Source organism: Eucyclogobius newberryi, unplaced genomic scaffold (genome assembly GCF_026437365.1).
Source record: "Eucyclogobius newberryi isolate DKJ021-1_F unplaced genomic scaffold, fEucNew1.0.hap1 SCAF_11, whole genome shotgun sequence".
NCBI lineage: Eukaryota > Metazoa > Chordata > Actinopteri > Gobiiformes > Gobiidae > Eucyclogobius > Eucyclogobius newberryi.
The window spans coordinates 32,712,007-32,733,783 of NW_027315735.1; the positions used below are offsets into that span (position 1 = coordinate 32,712,007).

General features: G+C 43.7%; 1 protein-coding gene across 1 annotated transcript in view; it reads left to right on the forward strand.

Moving 5' to 3' along the window:
- il17rd (interleukin 17 receptor D) overlaps positions 1 to 21,777 on the forward strand; it is a 39,645-nt gene that overhangs the window by 1,567 nt on the left and 16,301 nt on the right. Inside the window, exons 2-3 of the mRNA XM_072439963.1 lie at positions 16,922 to 16,976; positions 20,040 to 20,162. Of these exons, the coding sequence (XP_072296064.1) occupies positions 16,922 to 16,976; positions 20,040 to 20,162 (178 nt within the window). The remainder of the gene's footprint in view (positions 1 to 16,921; positions 16,977 to 20,039; positions 20,163 to 21,777) is intronic.

The window sequence follows — 21,777 nt, forward strand, 5'->3', positions numbered from 1 at the left end:
CGTCTGGACAATGTTTGAAAATCAAGATGTTTCACTTCATATTGCTCTCTCTCTCTCTCTCTCTCTCTCTCTCTCTCTCTCTTCTTGTCTTTCACTTCCCTTACCTCTCCGTCTCTCTTCCTTCATCTCCTCCCCCTCCCTCCCTTCTCCTCTTTCTTTTCCTTCTCTTCTCCTCACTTTTCACTCCTCACCCTCCTCCCTTTCCTCCTCTATCACTCTCTGCCTCAATCCTTTTCTCTCATTCTTTCTTTCCCTTCCTCTGTTTCACTTTCTTTCCCCCTCTCGTTCTGTCTTACTCCCCCTCCCTCTACCAGCCCTCCCTCTCCCTTTTCCTTCCTCTCTTCTGTTTCTCTCCCCTTCCCTCTCTCGTCCTCTCCCTCTCTAAACCCCCTTCCCCTTCTCTCCTTCTGCCTCTCTCCATCTCTTTCTCTCCCTCTCTAACCCCCCTCCTCTCCTCCGCGCTCTAAAGCCCCTTCCCCTTCTTTCCTTTTGTCTCCCTTCTCTCCTTCTGCCTCGCTCTCTCTCCCTCCCTCACCCCTCCTCCTCCTTCTGCCTCTCTCTCCTTCTCTAACCCCCCTCTCCCCTCCTTCTCTACCCCTCTCCCCTCTCTCACCCCTCCTCCTCCCTCCCTCTAACCCCCTCCTCCCTCTCTCTCACCCCTCCTTCTCCTCCTCCCTCTCTCCTTCTCTAACCCCCCTCTCCCCTCCCTCTCTAAACCCCTCTCCCCTCTCTCACCTGTTTTCCTCCCTCTCTCCTTCTGCCTCTCTCTCCCTCCCTCTCCCCCCTCCCCTCTCTCACCCTTCCTCCTCCCTCTCTCCTTCTGTCTTTCTCTCCTTCTCTCCCTCCCTCTCCCCCCTCCCCTCTCTCACCCCTCCTTCTCCTCCTCCCTCTCTCCTTCTCTAACCCCCCTCTCCCCTCCCTCTCTAAACCCCTCTCCCCTCTCTCACCTGTTTTCCTCCCTCTCTCCTTCTGCCTCTCTCTCCCTCCCTCTCCCCCCTCCCCTCTCTCACCCTTCCTCCTCCCTCTCTCCTTCTGTCTTTCTCTCCTTCTCTCCCTCCCTCTCCCCCCTCCCCTCTCTCACCCCTCCTTCTCCTCCTCCCTCTCTCCTTCTCTAACCCCCCTCTCCCCTCCCTCTCTAAACCCCTCTCCCCTCTCTCACCTGTTTTCCTCCCTCTCTCCTTCTGCCTCTCTCTCCCTCTCTCTAAACCCCTCTCCCCTCTCTCACCTGTTTTCCTCCCTCTCTCCTTCTGCCTCTCTCTCCCTCCCTCTCCCCCCTCCCCTCTCTCACCCTTCCTCCTCCTCCTCCCTCTCTCCTTCTCTAACCCCCCTCTCCCCTCCCTCTCTAAACCCCTCTCCCCTCTCTCACCTGTTTTCCTCCCTCTCTCCTTCTGCCTCTCTCTCCCTCTCTCTAAACCCCGCTCCCCTCTCTCACCCCCCCTCCTCCTCCCCCTCTCCTGGTGAATGCAGTGTGAATGGCTCTTGTTTCTTTCATGTGGGGCTCTTTGTGTGACTGCAGGTAGCCGAGCACTTCCTGTCTTTTGTCCCGGGGCGTTTTGAAGTGTTAAAGCCGCCGCACTCGGCCGCTCACGGGGTTTAGTCCAGACTTCACACCCGCAGCAGCTTTTTAAAGGGGAAAGGCCTCTCAGAATAAACACACTTTGAGCTTTCAACCCCAGAAACCACAGATCTGGAGCTGCGGTTTGTGTCGGTGACGTGGATATCTCTGTGTATTTGTGTAAAATGAATCATAAAAGTGCAAAAACATGTTCAAATGACGTTTACAAGATAACTTTTTTTCATTTATATTATTAATCAGCGCCTTTTGTTGCATCTTTGTTATTTTTTGACTATAAATTATATTCTCAACATTCAGAATATTGTCTAAATTTTGCATGTTGTTATCCACGAAGCTCCTCTGTGTTTTTGAAGTCCAGACGACTTCTACGACTGAATCTTTTTCTACAATACATAGACGTGAATCGATACTAAATCTGACATGACACATCGTGAACCGTCTCCATTTTATAATCATAACTGCAAATGTCGTCTGGGTTCCACAGGAAAAGGACAATTCTGGACAAAAGTATTAAAAGTGACGATGTTTTGACACTCATCAAGAAACTTCTTCTAACTCGTCATAATTGTGATAAAGACAAGAGTTCTCTCTGTTTCACATTGAAATCCACATCCAGTATCGAGCTTCGAGTTTGAAATGTGTTTTGACAACTGGAAGTGGGAAATATAGACATTTAGACAATATTGTGAACGTGGGTTTGAAGATTTGCTAAATTTGAATGTTGAGTAGATCTTTTATATTAAATTAATGCTACAAAAGACAAATAAGACTGTTTTTAACGCTCCGATAAGGGCGTACGGGGATATTTCTGCCCTTTTGTGATTCATTTGACAAACATTTCACATTTGCTTTGACACATTTCGGTTGGATTGACATAATATCGTCCGAATATCGATATCGGGATATTCGTTTTTGTCGCCCGCTTTTTTACCGACAACACTTCAGAACTCGAATCACTTTTATGCGTCGTGGCAACTTTGCTGTTTGTTTTTAGCCTCAACCAAGCCACAAACCGCTCCAGTTTTCAGATGCAGTTTTGGAGTTTTGTATGTTTTTAGTCAAGCTGCTCTTTTAAAATAATCCATAACCTGTTTTGGATATATTTGGGTACAATAATTCATGAGCTATTTCCTTTTTAGATCTTTTTTTTTGGGGGCAATCCTTTGGTCAGATTAAAGGGCTTATCTTTGTGAATGGGTGAAGGAGGATGATCGCCGGTTTGACTCTTCCATTGTGGATCGGACACGCATCACTGCTCGCCGAAATCGCACGCCGTGACTTCACGCCGGGGCGTCGTCTAGTGCGGGCTGAGGTCGAAGTCGCACGGTTGTGGCAAAGTTTTGAATTTTTCGTTCCCGTTTGATTTTCATGGCTCCTGTTCGAGTGACGGGCAGAGGTTCCTCCACTTCTCATGCACATGCACCAGCGACTAAGCACCAGCGACTAAGCACCAGCGACTAAGCACCAGCGACTAAGCACCAGCGACTAAGCACCAGCGACTAAGCACCAGCGACTAAGCACCGGCACCAGCGACTCAGCACCAGCGACTCAGCACCAGCGACTAAGCACCAGCGACTAAGCACCAGCGACTAAGCACCAGCGACTAAGCACCAGCGACTAAGCACCAGCGACTAAGCACCAGCGACTAAGCATCAGCGACTAAGCACCAGCGACTAAGCACCAGCACCAGCGACTAAGCACCAGCGACTAAGCACCAGCGACTAAGCACCAGCGACTAAGCACCAGCGACTAAGCACCAGCACCAGCGACTAAGCACCAGCGACTAAGCACCAGCGACTAAGCACCAGCGACTAAGCACCAGCGACTAAGCACCAGCGACTAAGCACCAGCGACTAAGCATCAGCGACTAAGCACCAGCGACTAAGCACCAGCACCAGCGACTAAGCACCAGCGACTAAGCACCAGCGACTAAGCACCAGCGACTAAGCACCAGCGACTAAGTTTGACTAGAAAATATACTATTGTCAGTTAAGAAAGGTGTTAAATATTGTGTCAGTGTGAAAATGATGATAAAAATCTCAATAATAATAATAATAATCAAAATCAATAATAATCACAATAATGATAATGATAATAATGATGATAAAACAATGATAATAATGATCTTTTAAAAAAAAAGAAAATAATGATTATAATAAAATAATAATAGTGGTGATAAATAATAATTATGATAAAATAATAATGATGATGATAAAATAATAATAATAATAATAATGATGATAGTAAAGTCATAATAAAACAAAAGGGATGTGACATTAATAAAAGCTCTGTAAAGACCAAATATTTGACCTGACGTGCATGCAAAACAAGATGTTCATTTAAATCACACATTGTCCATCATAAATGTCCAACCCCAAATTTGTCTCATTTTTAAAGCGAGTGTGAATGTTATTTTCTCCACTTTTTTCATGTCATTGGTTCATTTGGTGTCATCCATTTATTTTGTGATGTAATATAGTAATATACTTCAAAGATATCCGTTTATTGTGTCCATGGCAGGAGTTTTGAGGCCCAAATACATAGTTCTGAAGTAGTTCTGAAGCTAGTTCTTTGTTTATTTCAGTCTAATATTTCTGAACCACAGGCCACTACAATGAAGTATCTGTACTTTACTCTCCTTTTACTTTAACCGGGCTGAAAGCAAAAAGCCAGCGCTTTGAGTAAACTTAAAATGTATTCATAAAGTTTACTAGAAAAAGACATGGAACTTAAGTTTGTTGACAAAAGATCAATTCTGAAAAATCCCCACATTTCAACCATTCTCAAACTGTGTATGAAATACTTTTAATACTTTTTGGCTTGCTCACAGTGCATTTTATAAAAGCTACTTCAAAACCTTTACTTCACTAGATGTTTCAATGTGCTACTTTTACTTGAGTACACATTACTGAGCAAATGCAATATACTGTATGTTTAATGCCATACTGTGGATTATTCCTGGCAAAACAATCAAATCTCCATGAAAACAAGAGTAACACACTCTTAAGTATTTGTGATTTAGATGATATGTTTTTTGCATGTTTTACACTGGCTCAGCAGCTCTGGGAGAACACGGGACTGAACTAATGCAAGAACCATGCCTCTGAGAACATGTTTTTTGAGTTCTAAACGGAGAATTGAACCGTGCCGTCTGTGGTTCAGATCAGAGCGTGTTTTGTGTGCGTGCGTTCCTGTCATTGCTGCAGGTGTTTGCACTTTATGCAAATCTGCTCGTGTCTGATGTTTGAACAGAGCTGCAGTTATGTGTGCTTTAGCAAAAGGTCATCGCCGCCGCGTCAAGCACTTTCCCCTTTTCACATTTCATTTACTTGTGACTGAAATTTGAAACATGGATCACATTCAGACAAATATGAAGTACTTTGGACCAAATGGGACTTAATGTAGACTTCTTCTTTAGACTTCTTTTGATGCCCTTTACTGCCTTTTTACAGTTTTGTTTTGCTCTGTCTGGACATATTCTGCCCTCTTTGTGTGTGAAAACTACTAAACAAAGTGAAAACTACAAAACAAAGTGAAAACTACAACCCCGGACTACAAACCAAGAACTTAAAACCAGGACTGAACAAAGACTTAAACCGAGTACTGCATTGTGACTTAACCAGCTTTCAAACCAGAATTTGAACCCAGACTAAACCAGGACTAAACCAGGACTAAACCAGGTCTAAACCAGGACTAAACCAGGTCTAAACCAGGTCCAAACCAGGACTAAACCAGGACTAAACCAGGTCCGGCCTCTGTGGACCTTTTTGAAGTGTGGTCATTTAAAGCGGGTCTATAAAGCGCAGACAGAACTTCCTGTTCACACTTCTGTCCTCGGAAACGCGCTGATAAAACACTCTGCAAACTGTGGCCTGGAAAACACAGGGGAAACAGCTCATGGTGATTTGAAGTATTTAGTGATAGAGCTAGAATATAAGTGTGTAAGAGTGCATATGACATATGTAGAGGCAATTCCACAACTGTTACCTAGCAACCATACTGTAAACAATGGCCAAAATCCATATAAATTAGACAACAGTTGTGATTTGACAAACAGTAACACCTTTATTTTGTTGAATGATCGTTTAAACTGACAGAAAGTGTCTCAGTTGAGCTTAAATTGTCTGTGTTCTCAATTGCACGTCGCATGTTGATGACATCACAGAGGGATTCATGCTTAGACCTCAGCTCTACTTCCTGTCATTTTAAAATGTATTTCTTCTCCACAAACTGGGACTTGACAGATGCAAAACTATGATAGATATTTATTATTATTTACCACAGGTGCGATCCTCCCAAACTACGTCATAGATTAGAAAAACACGAGAACCTGTCACAGAGATACTTTAATTATGTTTAAAAGTCAAATGTGTGTTGTGATGAAACGAGGGCTGCAACAATGGGTCCGAATAATTGTGACTAGTCGACTATTAAAGTGCCGTACTTTCCGGACTATAAATGGCACCTTTCTTCATAGTTTTGGCCACGTTGCAACTTTTATTTATACTATATACTTATACTTATACTCCGGAGTGACTTATATGTGATATCATTTGTTATTTTCACACTTGCAACTGCATTTCATACTCCAGTGCGACTTATATATGCTTTTTTCTTCTCTATTATGCATTTTTTGGCTGTTGCGACTTATACTCCAGTGCGACTTATAGTCCAGAAAATACGGTAATCCTTTTTTGGTCATCGTAAAAGTGAACTGGATTATACAGCCACTGAAACACATACGAAAAGACCTTTTATTAAATCAAAATGTCGAAAAAGAACAAAGTATGTCTGCTTTGATGCACTTTTCTCTCGTCACCATATTTCCACATTCGTTTGGACATATTTACAATGTCTCTGGAGTCACTGACAAACCTGCGTCTGAATGAATTGGCGGCGGCACGTTCTCAGCTCTTCGCGGTTACTCTGGAGACCGGAGCTTATCTCGTCTGACGCACTCGACACTGAAGAATGCGGCGAGGTGGAAGGAGCCGAGGGACCGGGGGAACGGGAGGCGCGGCGGCCATGCTGGATCACAGAGTGTGTTCTGTTTGTGCCTTTTCCCCGGCCCTCCCTGTGTGTAACACGAACAGGGGCCCAAACACTTCCTCCGACTTCAAACGAGGCGCTGGAGGTGGGGCCGTGGAGGCGTCTGGGGGGGTCGGGGAACGCAAGGATCTGAACTCTCAACGCAAAGATTACAACTTAAAATGATGGAAGCAACAAAGTCCCAACTGAACTTAAATCCATCAAGTCCAAAGAGAAGGACCGAGGAAAACGGAAGAAAGTCAGAACTAAAGAGCAATAAACTGGGATTTAACTAGGAATAAACCAGACTTAACCCAGACAAGACCAGGGACTAAAAAAGGACTGGACCAGGGACTTTAAAACAAATACTCTACTAGTGCCTGGACAAGGACTTTGGACAAGGACTTTGGACAAGGACTGTGGACAAGGACTGTGGACAAGGACTCTGGACAAGGACTTTGGACAAGGACTTTGGACAAGGACTTTGGACAAGGACTGTGGACAAGTATTCTGGACAAGGACTTTGGACAAGGACTGTGGACAAGGACTCTGGACAAGGACTTTGGACAAGGACTTTGGACAAGGACTGTGGACAAGGACTTTAGACAAGGACTTTGGACAAGGACTTTAGACAAGGACTTTAGACAAGGACTGTGGACAAGGACTTTGGACAAGGACTTTAGACAAGGACTTTGGACAAGGACTGTGGACAAGGACTTTAGACAAGGACTTTGGACAAGGACTTTAGACAAGGACTTTGGACAAGGACTTTGGACAAGGACTGTGGACAAGGACTTTGGACAAGGACTGTGGACAAGGACTTTAGACAAGGACTTTGGACAAGGACTTTAGACAAGGACTTTAGACAAGGACTGTGGACAAGGACTTTGGACAAGGACTTTAGACAAGGACTTTGGACAAGGACTGTGGACAAGGACTTTGGACAAGGACTGTGGACAAGGACTTTAGACAAGGACTTTGGACAAGGACTTTAGACAAGGACTTTAGACAAGGACTGTGGACAAGGACTTTGGACAAGGACTTTAGACAAGGACTTTGGACAAGGACTTTAGACAAGGACTGTGGACAAGGACTTTAGACAAGGACTTTGGACAAGGACTTTGGACAAGGACTGTGGACAAGGACTTTGGACAAGGACTGTGGACAAGGACTTTAGACAAGGACTGTGGACAAGGACTTTAGACAAGGACTTTGGACAAGGACTGTGGACAAGGACTTTGGACAAGGACTGTGGACAAGGACTTTGGACAAGGACTGTGGACAAGGACTTTAGACAAGGACTTTGGACAAGGACTTTAGACAAGGACTGTGGACAAGGACTTTAGACAAGGACTTTGGACAAGGACTTTGGACAAGGACTTTGGACAAGGACTGTGGACAAGGACTTTGGACAAGGACTGTGGACAAGGACTTTAGACAAGGACTTGGACTAGGCCAAAATAAGGACTAAACAAAGCCAGAGGCGTGTTTGTGGCGGGAAAGTGAGTCGTTTCTTCAGATCGTTCAGAGGAGCAGCTTCCGTCTCTGCTCGTCTGTTTTAGCGTTTAAACGATGCATCTTCAGGAGCACATCTGCAGAACGCATCTCCTCCGTCTTCACCTGCGTCCTCATCCATATCCCGCAATCCTCTCGGGCCGGTTCCCCGCCCAGCCCGCTCAGCCCGCTCAGCCCGCTCAGCCCGCTCAGCGATGATGAGTTTTCCATGAGAGCGAATCTTTGTGAGGAGCAGACGGTGGAAAAGCTGAGGCCATCGTTTCACACGTGAAGTTAGCATTAGCGACGATGCGATTGGGGCTGTGGACTTGTGCGTGGATCAGTCGGCCGACAGGGGGCGCTGCGTCGCTCGGGCAACATGTTTGTCCAGCACGACTGATCCATTGTTTGACTTTTTTTTCGGCCTAATTTTTGTCTGTGGAGCTTTTGTTTCGTCTCAAATTAACTCCAAAACTTTCTTTGTTGTCGCTTCGATTGTGCAGAGTTTAGCTAACGTTAGCTCGTTTGCTAACGGCAGGGGGAGATAAAGGACACTTCAAATCAACACAACAGTTAATTTCTCCAACGCTTGGACTCAGAAACATTTTGAAGGGTGGAAAACGGAACTACCGTATTTTCCGGACTATAAGTCGCACCGGAGTATAAGTCGCACCAGCCAAAAAATGCATAATAGAGAAGATAAAAACATATATAAGTCGCACCGGAGTATAAGTCGCACCAGCCAAAAAATGCATAATAGAGAAGAAAAAAACATATATAAGTCGCACTGGAGTATGAAAATAACAAATAATATCACATATAAGTCGCTCGGGAGTATAAAGTATAAGTATATAAGTATAAATGTAAGTATAAGTCGCACCCCGGCCAAAACTATAAAAAAAGGTGCGACTTATAGTCCAGAAAATACGGTAGTCCATTTACCCAATTTATTCGCATGTAATAAAGTAAAATCTATTCAAGCAGGAAGTGCGCTGTTGGTATGCTAACGTTTGTATGCTAATGTTTGTATGCTAACGTTTGTATGCTAATGTTTGAATGCTAATGTTTGAATGCTAATGTCTGAATGCTAATGTCTGAATGCTAATGTCTGAATGCTAATGTCTGAATGCTAATGTTTGTTAGCGTTAGCCGGGCTCAGAGACTTGTGAAAAGTGCTCATAAACTCCTGGTGGTGAATGTTTAGGATGCTGAGAATGCTTTAGGTGAGTGAGCGACACATGTGGCGCTGTAAAGAGTTTAAAATTAACTAGTTCTGTTTTTCACGCTTCAAAACGGTAAAAACCAGGTACAGCCTCTTTTTATGTTGTTTATCTGCTTTTCTATGTCAGGCACAATCTAAATATTCAGCAGAGGTGTCGAGTTTTACATTTGTCATTCGACTGGTGCGGCTCTTTCACGTTTTAGTCGTGTTTTGAGTTCTTACAGTCGAAAAAGTCACAATTGACCGACAAAATTCAGACACAACTTTTATAGAAAGAAGTAGAAGTTGTGTGTTCCAGGAGAGAGTTGTGTGTTTCAGGAGAGAGTTGTGTGTTCCAGGAGAGAGTTGTGTGTTTCAGGAGAGAGTTGTGTGTTTCAGGAGAGAGTTGTGTGTTCCAGGAGAGAGTTGTGTGCTCCAGGAGAGAGTTGTGTGTTCCAGGAGAGAGTTGTGTGCTCCAGGAGAGAGTTGTGTGCTCCAGGAGAGAGTTGTGTGTTTCAGGAGAGAGTTGTGTGTTTCAGGAGAGAGTTGTGTGTTCCAGGAGAGAGTTGTGTGCTCCAGGAGAGAGTTGTGTGTTCCAGGAGAGAGTTGTGTGCTCCAGGAGAGAGTTGTGTGCTCCAGGAGAGAGTTTTGTGCTCCAGGAGAGAGTTGTGTGCTCCAGGAGAGAGTTGTGTGCTCCAGGAGAGAGTTGTGTGCTCCAGGAGAGAGTTGTGTGCTCCAGGAGAGAGTTGTGTGTTTCAGGAGAGAGTTGTGTGTTTCAGGAGAGAGTTGTGTGTTCCAGGAGAGAGTTGTGTGCTCCAGGAGAGAGTTGTGTGTTCCAGGAGAGAGTTGTGTGCTCCAGGAGAGAGTTGTGTGCTCCAGGAGAGAGTTGTGTGCTCCAGGAGAGAGTTGTGTGTTTCAGGAGAGAGTTGTGTGTTTCAGGAGAGAGTTGTGTGTTCCAGGAGAGAGTTGTGTGCTCCAGGAGAGAGTTGTGTGTTCCAGGAGAGAGTTGTGTGCTCCAGGAGAGAGTTGTGTGCTCCAGGAGAGAGTTGTGTGCTCCAGGAGAGAGTTGTGTGTTTCAGGAGAGAGTTGTGTGTTTCAGGAGAGAGTTGTGTGTTCCAGGAGAGAGTTGTGTGCTCCAGGAGAGAGTTGTGTGTTCCAGGAGAGAGTTGTGTGCTCCAGGAGAGAGTTGTGTGCTCCAGGAGAGAGTTGTGTGTTTCAGGAGAGAGTTGTGTGTTTCAGGAGAGAGTTGTGTGTTCCAGGAGAGAGTTGTGTGCTCCAGGAGAGAGTTGTGTGTTCCAGGAGAGAGTTGTGTGCTCCAGGAGAGAGTTGTGTGCTCCAGGAGAGAGTTTTGTGCTCCAGGAGAGAGTTGTGTGCTCCAGGAGAGAGTTGTGTGCTCCAGGAGAGAGTTGTGTGCTCCAGGAGAGAGTTGTGTGTTTCAGGAGAGAGTTGTGTGCTCCAGGAGAGAGTTTTGTGTTTCAGGAGAGAGTTGTGTGTTCCAGGAGAGAGTTGTGTGCTCCAGGAGAGAGTTGTGTGTTCCAGGAGAGAGTTGTGTGCTCCAGGAGAGAGTTGTGTGCTCCAGGAGAGAGTTTTGTGCTCCAGGAGAGAGTTGTGTGCTCCAGGAGAGAGTTGTGTGTTCCAGGAGAGAGTTGTGTGTTTCAGGAGAGAGTTGTGTGTTCCAGGAGAGAGTTGTGTGCTCCAGGAGAGAGTTGTGTGTTCCAGGAGAGAGTTGTGTGCTCCAGGAGAGAGTTGTGTGCTCCAGGAGAGAGTTGTGTGCTCCAGGAAAGAGTTGTGTGTTCCAGGAGAGAGTTGTGTGCTCCAGGAAAGAGTTGTGTGTTCCAGGAAAGAGTTGTGTGCTCCAGGAGAGAGTTGTGTGCACCAGGAGAGAGTTGTGTGCTCCAGGAGAGAGTTGTGTGTTCCAGGAGAGAGTTGTGTGCTCCAGGAGAGAGTTGTGTGCTCCAGGAAAGAGTTGTGTGTTCCAGGAGAGAGTTGTGTGCTCCAGGAGAGAGTTGTGTGTTTCAGGAGAGAGTTGTGTGCTCCAGGAAAGAGTTGTGTGCTCCAGGAAAGAGTTGTGTGTTCCAGGAGAGAGTTGTGTGCTCCAGGAGAGAGTTGTGTGCTCCAGGGAAGAGTTGTGTGCTCCAGGAGAGAGTTGTGTGCTCCAGGAAAGAGTTGTGTGTTCCAGGAAAGAGTTGTGTGCTCCAGGAGAGAGTTGTGTGCACCAGGAGAGAGTTGTGTGTTTCAGGAGAGAGTTGTGTGCTCCAGGAGAGAGTTGCGTGCACCAGGAGAGAGTTGTGTGCTCCAGGAGAGAGTTGTGTGTTTCAGGAGAGAGTTGTGTGCTCCAGGAGAGAGTTGTGTGCACCAGGAGAGAGTTGTGTGTTCCAGGAGAGAGTTGTGTGCTCCAGGAGAGAGTTGTGTGTTTCAGGAGAGAGTTGTGTGCTCCAGGAGAGAGTTGTGTGCACCAGGAGAGAGTTGTGTGTTTGACATTATTGTTCGACTCTGCGTAATACATTTGAATACCTTTGCACCTTTTGCTTACTGTTACATATTCTGTCCCATCGAGAAAAGCAACTCGACAAAAGCCTCATTCTTTAGCCGGATCCGAACTCCTCCAGCGTTTTCTGATTTGTGGTCCGGTTTTGAACAGGCGGCGGGCCCCTTCTGTCCCGCAGCGGTCGGGGGTCTTAGTGGCTCAGTGATGCAGCGGCAGTTTTGTCTCCCGACTCCTGGGAAAACCCATGGGAAAGTCCTGGTTTAGTCCTGGGTTAGTCCTGGTCCGCTGCCCACCGGCTTTACCTCCTCCGGGCCGAATCGGAGGGAGAGGAAACGCACTTTTGTTCAGCACAGTCTCCTCGTTACAGCTTCCTGCTCCACGGATCACGACTTGAAGAATAAAGACTTTCAAATATAAAAAAAACCTGAACAATTTTAGTCCGATTGTGACCGATGTCTGTGGCATTCTGAGTTTATTTTAAAACGGTGTAAATTTGTGCATCTGTGATTTGTTCTGGTTTAGTTTTTTTTTTTAATTTGGGCTGCAAACTTAATCTCAGTCAGATCGTAATCACAATTAAGTAAGTTGTAATTGTTCTGGGCCTGTGCAAATCATCGCATTTGAGCTGAGATTGAGATTTAGTCATTTCTTATCAACAATGAGCAGCTTGGGTCGCTTTAATCTATGATCTATAGTTTTTTGTCATGTTGTGTAAGAAAACAACAAGATACATCTGGTTTGATCATGTAAACGCTGTAGTTTAGACCTCTACATCGTATTAATCCAGCACATATGGTTTTCTTTAACTACACGGGACCAGCTGTAGCATGAGTGTGCGAGTGGGACAGACATTTGGCAAACGGGACACGAATCCACGTTGCCACATCACTGGTGATTTGATTTTCAACTTGAATTAGCCTGGTTCTAGTTTAGTCCTGCTTCAGTCCTGGTTTAGTCCTGGTTTAGTCCTGGTTTAGTCCTGGTTCAGTCCTGGTTTAGTCCTGGTTTAGTCCTGGTTTAGTCCTGGTTTAGACCTGGTTTAGTCCTGGTTTAGTCCTGGTTTAGTCCTGGTTTAGTCCTGCTTCAGTCCTGGTTTAGTCCTGGTTTAGTCCTGGTTTAGACCTGGTTTAGTCCTGGTTTAGTCCTGGTTTAGTCCTGGTTTAGTCCTGGTTTAGTCCTGGTTTAGACCTGGTTTAGTCCTGGTTTAGTCCTGGTTTAGTCCTGGTTTAGTCCTGCTTCAGTCCTGGTTTAGTCCTGGTTTAGTCCTAGTTTAGACATTTAGACATTTATTTTACACTTGATTTCTCTTTTTCTTGATCTTGAGAGTTTGTTAGAGTTTGTTAGAGTTGGTTAGAGTTGGTTAGAGTTGGTTAGAGTTGGTTAGAGTTGGTTAGAGTTTGTTAGAGTTGGTTAGAGTTTGTTAGAGTTTGTTGGAGTTTGTTAGAGTTTGTTAGAGTTTGTTAGAGTTTGTTGGAGTTTGTTAGAGTTTGTTGGAGTTGGTTAGAGTTGTTTAGAGTTTGTTAGAGTTTGTTAGAGTTTGTTGGAGTTTGTTAGAGTTTGTTAGAGTTTGTTAGAGTTTGTTAGAGTTTGTTGGAGTTGGTTAGAGTTTGTTAGAGTTGGTTAGAGTTGGTTAGAGTTTGTTAGAGTTGGTTAGAGTTGGTTAGAGTTTGTTAGAGTTTGTTAGAGTTGGTTAGAGTTGGTTAGAGTTTGTTGGAGTTTGTTAGAGTTTGTTAGAGTTTGTTAGAGTTTGTTAGAGTTGGTTAGAGTTGGTTAGAGTTTGTTAGAGTTTGTTAGAGTTGGTTAGAGTTTGTTAGAGTTTGTTAGAGTTGGTTAGAGTTGGTTAGAGTTTGTTGGAGTTTGTTGGAGTTTGTTAGAGTTTGTTAGAGTTGGTTAGAGTTTGTTAGAGTCTGTTGGAGTTTGTTAGAGTTTGTTAGAGTTTGTTAGAGTTTGTTAGAGTCTGTTGGAGTTGGTTAGAGTTTGTTAGAGTTTGTTAGAGTTTGTTAGAGTCTGTTGGAGTTTGTTAGAGTTGGTTAGAGTTTGTTAGAGTTTGTTAGAGTTTGTTAGAGTTGGTTAGAGTTTGTTAGAGTTTGTTAGAGTTTGTTAGAGTCTGTTGGAGTTTGTTGGAGTTGGTTAGAGTTTGTTAGAGTTTGTTAGAGTTTGTTAGAGTCTGTTGGAGTTGGTTGGCGAGCCGGGTTGAACCTCAGGGGAATCTCCTCAGAATCACTTCCCGTTTTAATCAGCGCTAATTACGACAGCTCGAGTTTCAAGAGAGACTTTTCCGCTGAGCTCTGATCGTGGAAGAGACCGTTTATGTCACTATTCTTTTTAAAAGCATATTATAAGTGAGGGGCACACATGGGGTCATAGGTCACAGGGACTGTTTGTGACGTGACAGTGTTATAGGGCAACGAATGTTTCATCGTTTATACGTTTAAAACAGGAAATGTTATCGGGCAAAAGAGCAACACAGAGTGTGACCCAATGAGAAAACTGAGAGTATGATTACTAATGACCGTGTTTTAGTCTTTGTTTAGACCATGTTTACACCTGGTTTGGACTGGGACAGGGCCTTTTGTGGGACAGGATTAGGGGGCTCGACTGTAGACCTGATTTAATCCTGGTTTTGTCTTATCGTTTCGTCCTGGTTTAGTTTGGTTTTCATCTTTGTTTAGTCTTGGTTTAGATGTTGTTTAGACCTGGTTTAGACCTGGTTTAGACCTGGTTTAGACCTGGTTTAGACCTGGTTCAGGCCTGGTTTAGACCTGGTTTAGACCTGGTTTAGACCTGGTTTAGACCTGGTTCAGCTTGGGGCAGGATTAGGGGCTGGAGGAGGGGGAGCTGAGGAGGAAGTGCTGATTACAGATCTGAACACTCCCAGATGTGAGACAAACACAGGTTTACAAACAGGCCCCGCTCGGGCCCTCAGCGGGCTCCAGACCCTTTAACACAAAGCTCAACACGCAAAGCAGACGACCTGGACCCAAAGTGGACCCAGACCGGACCCAAACTGGACCTAAACTGGACCCAAAGTGGACCCAAACTGGACTAAAACTGGACTGAACCCCGACTGAATCCAAACTAAACTAAAATGGGACTAAATCTTAAATCCATGCCACAGTCACCTTTAGGTCTAATCCAGGACTAAACCAGGGCTACACCAGGACTAAACCAGGTACAAACCAGGTCTAAACCAGGACTAAACCAGGTCTAAACCAGGACTAAACCAGGTCTAAACCAGGACTAAACCAGGACTAAACCAGGACTAAACCAGGACCAAAGAAGAACAGCTGTTGGACTATTTACACCTGTAAACCAGGTTTAATAGTTTACACCTGGTTTACTTTGGAATCTCAACGTTCAGAATTTGGGGTTTTCGTGGCTTTTATTCCCCCTTTTATTGAAAACAAAACTTAATTTTTTAATCAAAATGTCACAAAAGAATAATCAATTTCAGATTTTCATCAATAATACACTTTATTTGTCTCTGTCGAGATGCAGATTTCAACAAAAACCCTCGAAGTAAAACAGGTAAAACTGTCTGACTTGTCGACTCATTTAAATAAATCTGAAATGAATCGTTTGGCCTAAAGTTGCACTTTTGTCGCACGCTTCAGTCCGAGGCTCTGACCTGCCCAAGTGATAAATGACGGTTATTATCTGAAACCACCTGGAGACGGGAAGCGCCGCAGCCATTATTATTATCATCATTATGGGCCCGAGGTGCAGGGGGCGGGGCATGCGGTGCAGGGGGCGGGGCATGCGGTGCAGGGGGCGGGGCATGCCGTGCAGGGGGCGGGGCCAGACAAAGACAGTCGCGACAGTCGCAGTTTGAGCTCGTCATTGTTTTTACAGTTTTAGTTGTTTTCTTAACAAATCAAACCTTCTGAATGATTAATTTCACATAAACAGCAAGATAAAAAAGCACTTTACATTTAGATTTACGTTTGTGATGAACGGCTGAGCAGAACTTAATTTGGCTTCTAAAAACCATCAAACTTCTTTTAATTGAACTAAAAAGTTTTAATATAGTTTGAAAATGGTCCCTTTTCTAGAATTTAACTGTTATTAAAAACTGACACTTTTATTATTGTTTAGTCTTTACAATTATTTTTACAACTTAAATTATCATGATTGATTCAACCTAATAATCTGGACATCCTTAATTCAACTGCTGCATAACAATGAATTTCCTCGACAAACGGACTCAAAAACATCTCATTCCTGTTTTTTATCTGGTTTTCTACAACTGTTTACTCAAGTTTCTTCCATCAGATGTCATTAAATATCGAAAGTGGTTGACATTTACTTTAGTTATTAGATTCTAGCGGCTCTTTCACATTTAGGAGCTCGTTTTTCGCCTCTCGCTGATGAAACTCAGAATCTCTCGGTGACTTGAAGCTAAAACTCTGCATTTTGACATTCATGCTGTTTCGCCCATCGCCGGTCTTCATGTCGTGATGTTTCCTGGACTAAAAACAAGTCCAGGAAACATTTGTAAAACGATTGGTCCGACGAGCGTTTGCGATTAGATCTGCAATAACTGGCACCAGACTGAACTTTGACCTCGCATGTTTATCCAGGTTCGTTTATGTTTGAATTCGATCTTTTGGCGTCATCTTCAGTGAAAAAGTAAGAAAAGTCCGACGCTCTTCAGACCACAAGGACGGTTTTGCGAGTGTCGTTTTCTTAAAGCGCCCCCTGCAGGTCGGACGACTCATTGAACCAAAATGCACTTAAGACACATTCATGTTACCCCAGAATAGCGCGTTTATAATTTCACTTCCCGTTTGTAATTGATGACATCACTCTTGGAAACTACTCATCTAATGTCACAATTGTATCTATTTAACAAGTAAAATTAGATGAGAGCGACTTTATTTAGTTGAATTTATGTTCAGTGAGTCCAAAAAGTTGTTTCTTTGTGTAAATTATGCACAAACTACAGACTTTTCAACGATTTCTCCACAAATACCTGCTCGATTGGTGTAAAACTGTGATGTATTTGTACAACAGGTATAAATACACCAAATAAAGTCAAAATTAGAAAATTGTAAAAACCTGTCATACGTCACTTTAAGCCGGTTTTAAGATTCTTAAATTTAGTCTGAAATTTGTCTTTTTCTGTGTGTTTCAGGTGTCGTCCGGCTACGATGGCCCTCGAAAACTTCCTGTTACCTTCAAAACTGACAGTGAGTCCCACTTTTACTCCTTCCTGAGAGTACGAGTCAAGAAAGACGTAGATTAAGTGTTTTATTTTACGTTTCACAACTGAACCGCTCTCTCCTGCCCCCTGCTGGTCATTCAAGCTGGTTTATAACAGAAGAAGGAGGAATAAAATGATGAAGATTGTTAATATTGATGTGACTTATGGCTAGTGGGCGTGGACATGAGATCGTGTCCGCGGGAACGAAACGAGGCGAGATTTTGACATCAATTTAAATAAGAAAAACATTTTGCACTTTTTCATTTCACTTGTCATCGTTGCACTGCCTTTTGGAACTCCCGCTTCCCAAAAGGTGAAACGTACGAGCGCACAACAGTTTAATTTGTGTTTATTGTCCTATTTCACCTTTCAAAATCTTCACTCCTGGTGATTCATGTTGTTTTAGAAGTGCAGTGAAGCCTCTTTATCGTTGTCATGGGTCATTTTGAGAGTACTTTCTGTCTCATTTTCTCATATAAAAGCGCTTAAAAACATAATGTTGTTTGTGTCAAAATGGAGCAACGGATCTTTTTTTTTTTAGCTTTTTCTGCAACAAAACAAAGAAACAAGACTTTTGACGAGTGAGTTTTAGAATGATCTTGGGCTTTTACAAAACTCATATAAAACCATATTGTGTAAATAAGACAAACTAAAAGTACTAGTACTAAGTTTTGTGTTGAAAATGACTTGAAGCTATTCTTTAATATATCGAAATGGAGTTTGAAGTTTTATTATTGTGTAAATGCAGGAAACGCACTAATACAACGCTTAACCTAAGCGTAACCTAACCCTTTTAATACATTTCTTTAAATGTTTTAGAATGAAAGTGAAAAGAGTGTGGAGGGTCAAAGGTCGTTTGAGAGTGACTCCGGACAAAAGGGACGAGGACAAAGGGCAAAAAGATGAGGAACTAGGAAAGGAAACAAGGAGACAAAGAAAGAGGAAGGAAACAGGATTTGGATTTGTGTCGTGAACCGTGACCATAGACTAACCTGAACCTGAACCAGGGCAAAAGCGGGGCTGAAGCGGGGCCTGAGCGGGGCCTGAGCGGGGCCTGAGCGGGGCCTGAGCGGGGCTGGGATGATGGAGCGGGGATATTATGAACCATTAATCATCACCATTTAACATCAAAATGTCTTGACATTTGACTGGTTTAGTCCTGGTTCAGTCCTGGTTTAGTCCTGGTTCAGTCCTGGTTTAGTCCTAGTTCAGTCCTGGTTCAGTCCTGGTTCAGTCCTGGTTCAGTCCTGGTTTAGTCCTGGTTCAGTCCTGGTTTAGTCCTGGTTCAGTCCTGGTTCAGTCCTGGTTCAGTCCTGGTTCAGTCCTGGTTTAGTCCTGGTTCAGTCCTGGTTTAGTCCTGGTTCAGTCCTGGTTTAGTCCTAGTTCAGTCCTGGTTCAGTCCTGGTTCAGTCCTGGTTCAGTCCTGGTTTAGTCCTGGTTTAGTCCTGGTTCAGTCCTGGTTCAGTCCTGGTTTAGTCCTGGTTCAGTCCTGGTTTAGTCCTGGTTTAGTCCTGGTTTAGTCCTGGTTTAGTCCTGGTGTAAAGGCGGTGAAAAGAGTCCGTTTCGCGTCACTGCGTTGTGGGAGGATTTCAGATCCGAGTGAGCGCTCCTGTGACTCTGCAAAGATGGGCCATGGCTCACTGCTCAGATTTACATAAATGCATTTTAAATACACTTACACTGCGTTTTGAACTCTTTTCTGAGCCAACAAAAATGTATCAATAAAAACAACTAGACGTAAACGAAGGTGTTTTTTGTTGACCACATTTGACGGTTTTATAACGGTTCTCAAAGTCTGGACCGCGTCTCCTCGCTCTCTAAACGCAGACGGCCCACTTCCCTTTTGGCCTCTGCCCTTTGTGGGCTCTTGACCCTCCGTTTGACATGAACCTGACCCGTCTTTGCAAACGCACAGGAGCGCTCACTCGTGTCTGTGTCACGCCCCCCGAATCGCTCACTCGTGTCTGAGCCGCGCCCACTTCCCCCCCCCCCCCCCCCCCCCCCCCCCCCCCCCCGTGATCTCTCATTGTGCCCATTCAAACGCCGGCCCTCCTCGCACGCCGCCCACAAAAAGTCACCGATTCCTTTATTATTTTTTTGAAGTCGAATCGTTTTGTTCACATATTGTTGGTGTTTTTGGTCAAAAGGTCAGCGGCGCCGAGGCACCGGAGGGGAAACGCTTTGTCCCAAGTCAAACGAGCAGAAACGTGAAAGATGTCGCGCACCAGTGAGCCGAGCCGCAAAACTGAAAGTGAATCCAATCGACCGGATCCAAGATTAAAAAGAAAGAAAAAAAATGTTTAAAAAGAAGAAAAAAAGGCGGATTATTTTGTTGAATCGGCGTAAAATATATCAAAATTTAGATCATGTTATGAATGTTGTTTTCAACATTTGAATATCGAGGGGAAAATGCGACACAAAAAGCTGATTAAAAACAAAACTTTCAAACTTTTTTGATGAATTTGACAGACTTTTCACATTTTTCTGATCCTTAAACCTCATCTAAAGACACGTTTTTACACTTTTCAGTCGGATCGACATAATATCATTATCGGGAAATTATTTTTGTCAATATCGCTCACTTCTTCTTTTAGAACGTTTAGAATTTCAGCTTGAAAAGTTCCCAAAGTGGTGTTTAAAATTCTGTAATTTTCGACATGTTTTATTATGAAACCTCTCAATGGAGAAGAATGTGAGTGTTTAGAGACATTTACTATTTTACATTAAAGGAGATTGTTTGTAATTGACACTTTGATGATTGTCGGTGGTTTTTCTGGACACACACTTGACCTCACTATAGTGTTTCCACTTTATCTACACACATACTAAATACATTTTACTTACTCCCTTTGAAAATAGAAAAGTCTTCAGGCTTTTAAAGGCTTAAAACTATGAACGATGAACTATTAAAACTATGATCATTCACATTTGACGTTAGTGAAAATGTCTTTTACTTTGTCGTGTTTCCATTCTGATTCGTCCCGATACTCGCATGTCAAACTCTATGTACGGTGTGTGTAGTATCTGAGTACTCTGTGTGCACCTGCAGACTGCTCGCTGCTGTATCCGGGGGGTAAACATGTGATCCACGAGGTGATGGACGTGTCCTTCTCTCATCTGTCCTGTGAGGACCAGGCCGCCGTGGTGGTGCACTGGGCCCCAAGTCCTCTCGGTGAGTCCGTTTGAAGGAAATATATGTGTTTAATTCTCGACTCGGGGCACGTTTAGTCCCAGTTCGGTCCTGTTTTTCCACTCGCGCTCAAACAGATCGAGTGTCTCAAACGCAGGAGTGGTCTTTGAAATCCCGGCCGGTGTAACTTTAGCTGAGATCCGGACCTGAACACACACACGAAGATCATTAGGTCATTATTTCACAACGTGCTCTTTATTAATCACGTTATAATCTAAAATAAAATGACTTGATAAAAGAATCGGATCCAGTGAATGTGCGTGTTTCCTTCATGTGTTTCAGAAGTGAAGAGCTTAAACCTTTATCTACCTGTGCGCCCTGAACAGAATACTTTTTAAATAATGTATCACAAATCGAATAATACCAATACTTCAGAAAAATCACATTTCGATATTTGTTCCAAAACAAAACCCTCGTGCCGACAAATACAAATCTCTAACACATGATAGAGAACCATCCTCAGTTTGGCCGCGCCTCGTACAGGTGGAAGGCTGCAGCGGCTCACAGCGCCACTTAGAGGCCGGAGGAGTAAACACACTCTCCTACAGCGTGTGTGAGGATCTTTCAGGCTCAAGTGCAGCGGGACGATGTAGGAATGACTTGAACGTGCAGGAATAACTCAAAAGACAAATGTGAGGAGGCTAAAGATGAAGGAAAACCATTATTTGTGTAAATGTAACGTACATTTAAGTGAAGCCGGTCGTGTGAATCTGCTGCAAACCGGTTTCCCCCCAGGGACGAATAGAGTCATTTATCTAGAACAAAAAGGATGAGCAGCGCTGCGTGGGTACAAACGTCGCGCGGGTACAAACGCCACGTGGGTTAAAGCGGGTACATGAACTGGTTCTGGAACAGGTGCTCGATTGGAGAAAAGTGTTTCTTCTTTACAAGAGAAAACAGCTATTTGGGTAAAAGAAAAATACAAGCAAACTACAGTAAATGTTGAATATTCCCAAAGACCAAAATGGCTGTTAGTTAATCAAATTTAAATGCCTTTATTACAGCATAAACAATATCAAATACACACCATAAACAGACCTACAAGCATGTGAAACAACAACAACAACAACAAAAATACAATAAATACGGATGCATTTTCATATTTTGCTTCAAGTTTTACCCAAATAGACAGAGCTGTTTTCTCTTGTAAGTCTTTTAGCTATTGTGACGTTGTTAAAGCTCTTAAAAAAACATATGATTTATTTATTAATATTCATACAAACTGATGGTTCTCTGTCAAACTGCTCTTTAGATGATGTTCAGTTGAATAAATCTAACAAAATCCTACAGTGAGCTCCATTCAACAAGAAAAATTTACCAAATATTTACAATTTCACAAAAGGCAGATCATTAGACCTAACATTAATAACCTTTAAGATGATTTCTAATAACCAAAATAACTATAGATCATCAAAATATTCTCCCAGACATTAAAATAAATGTAAACTCTGTGATGTGAATGAACCGCACAGTGACACACACTGAAGCACTTAAACTGGCACCAGCCCTCTCAGAAAAGACTATCAGATGAAGTCCTGGACCCGATCCGGGACCTGATCCGGGACCTGATCCGGGACCTGATCCGGGACCTGATCCG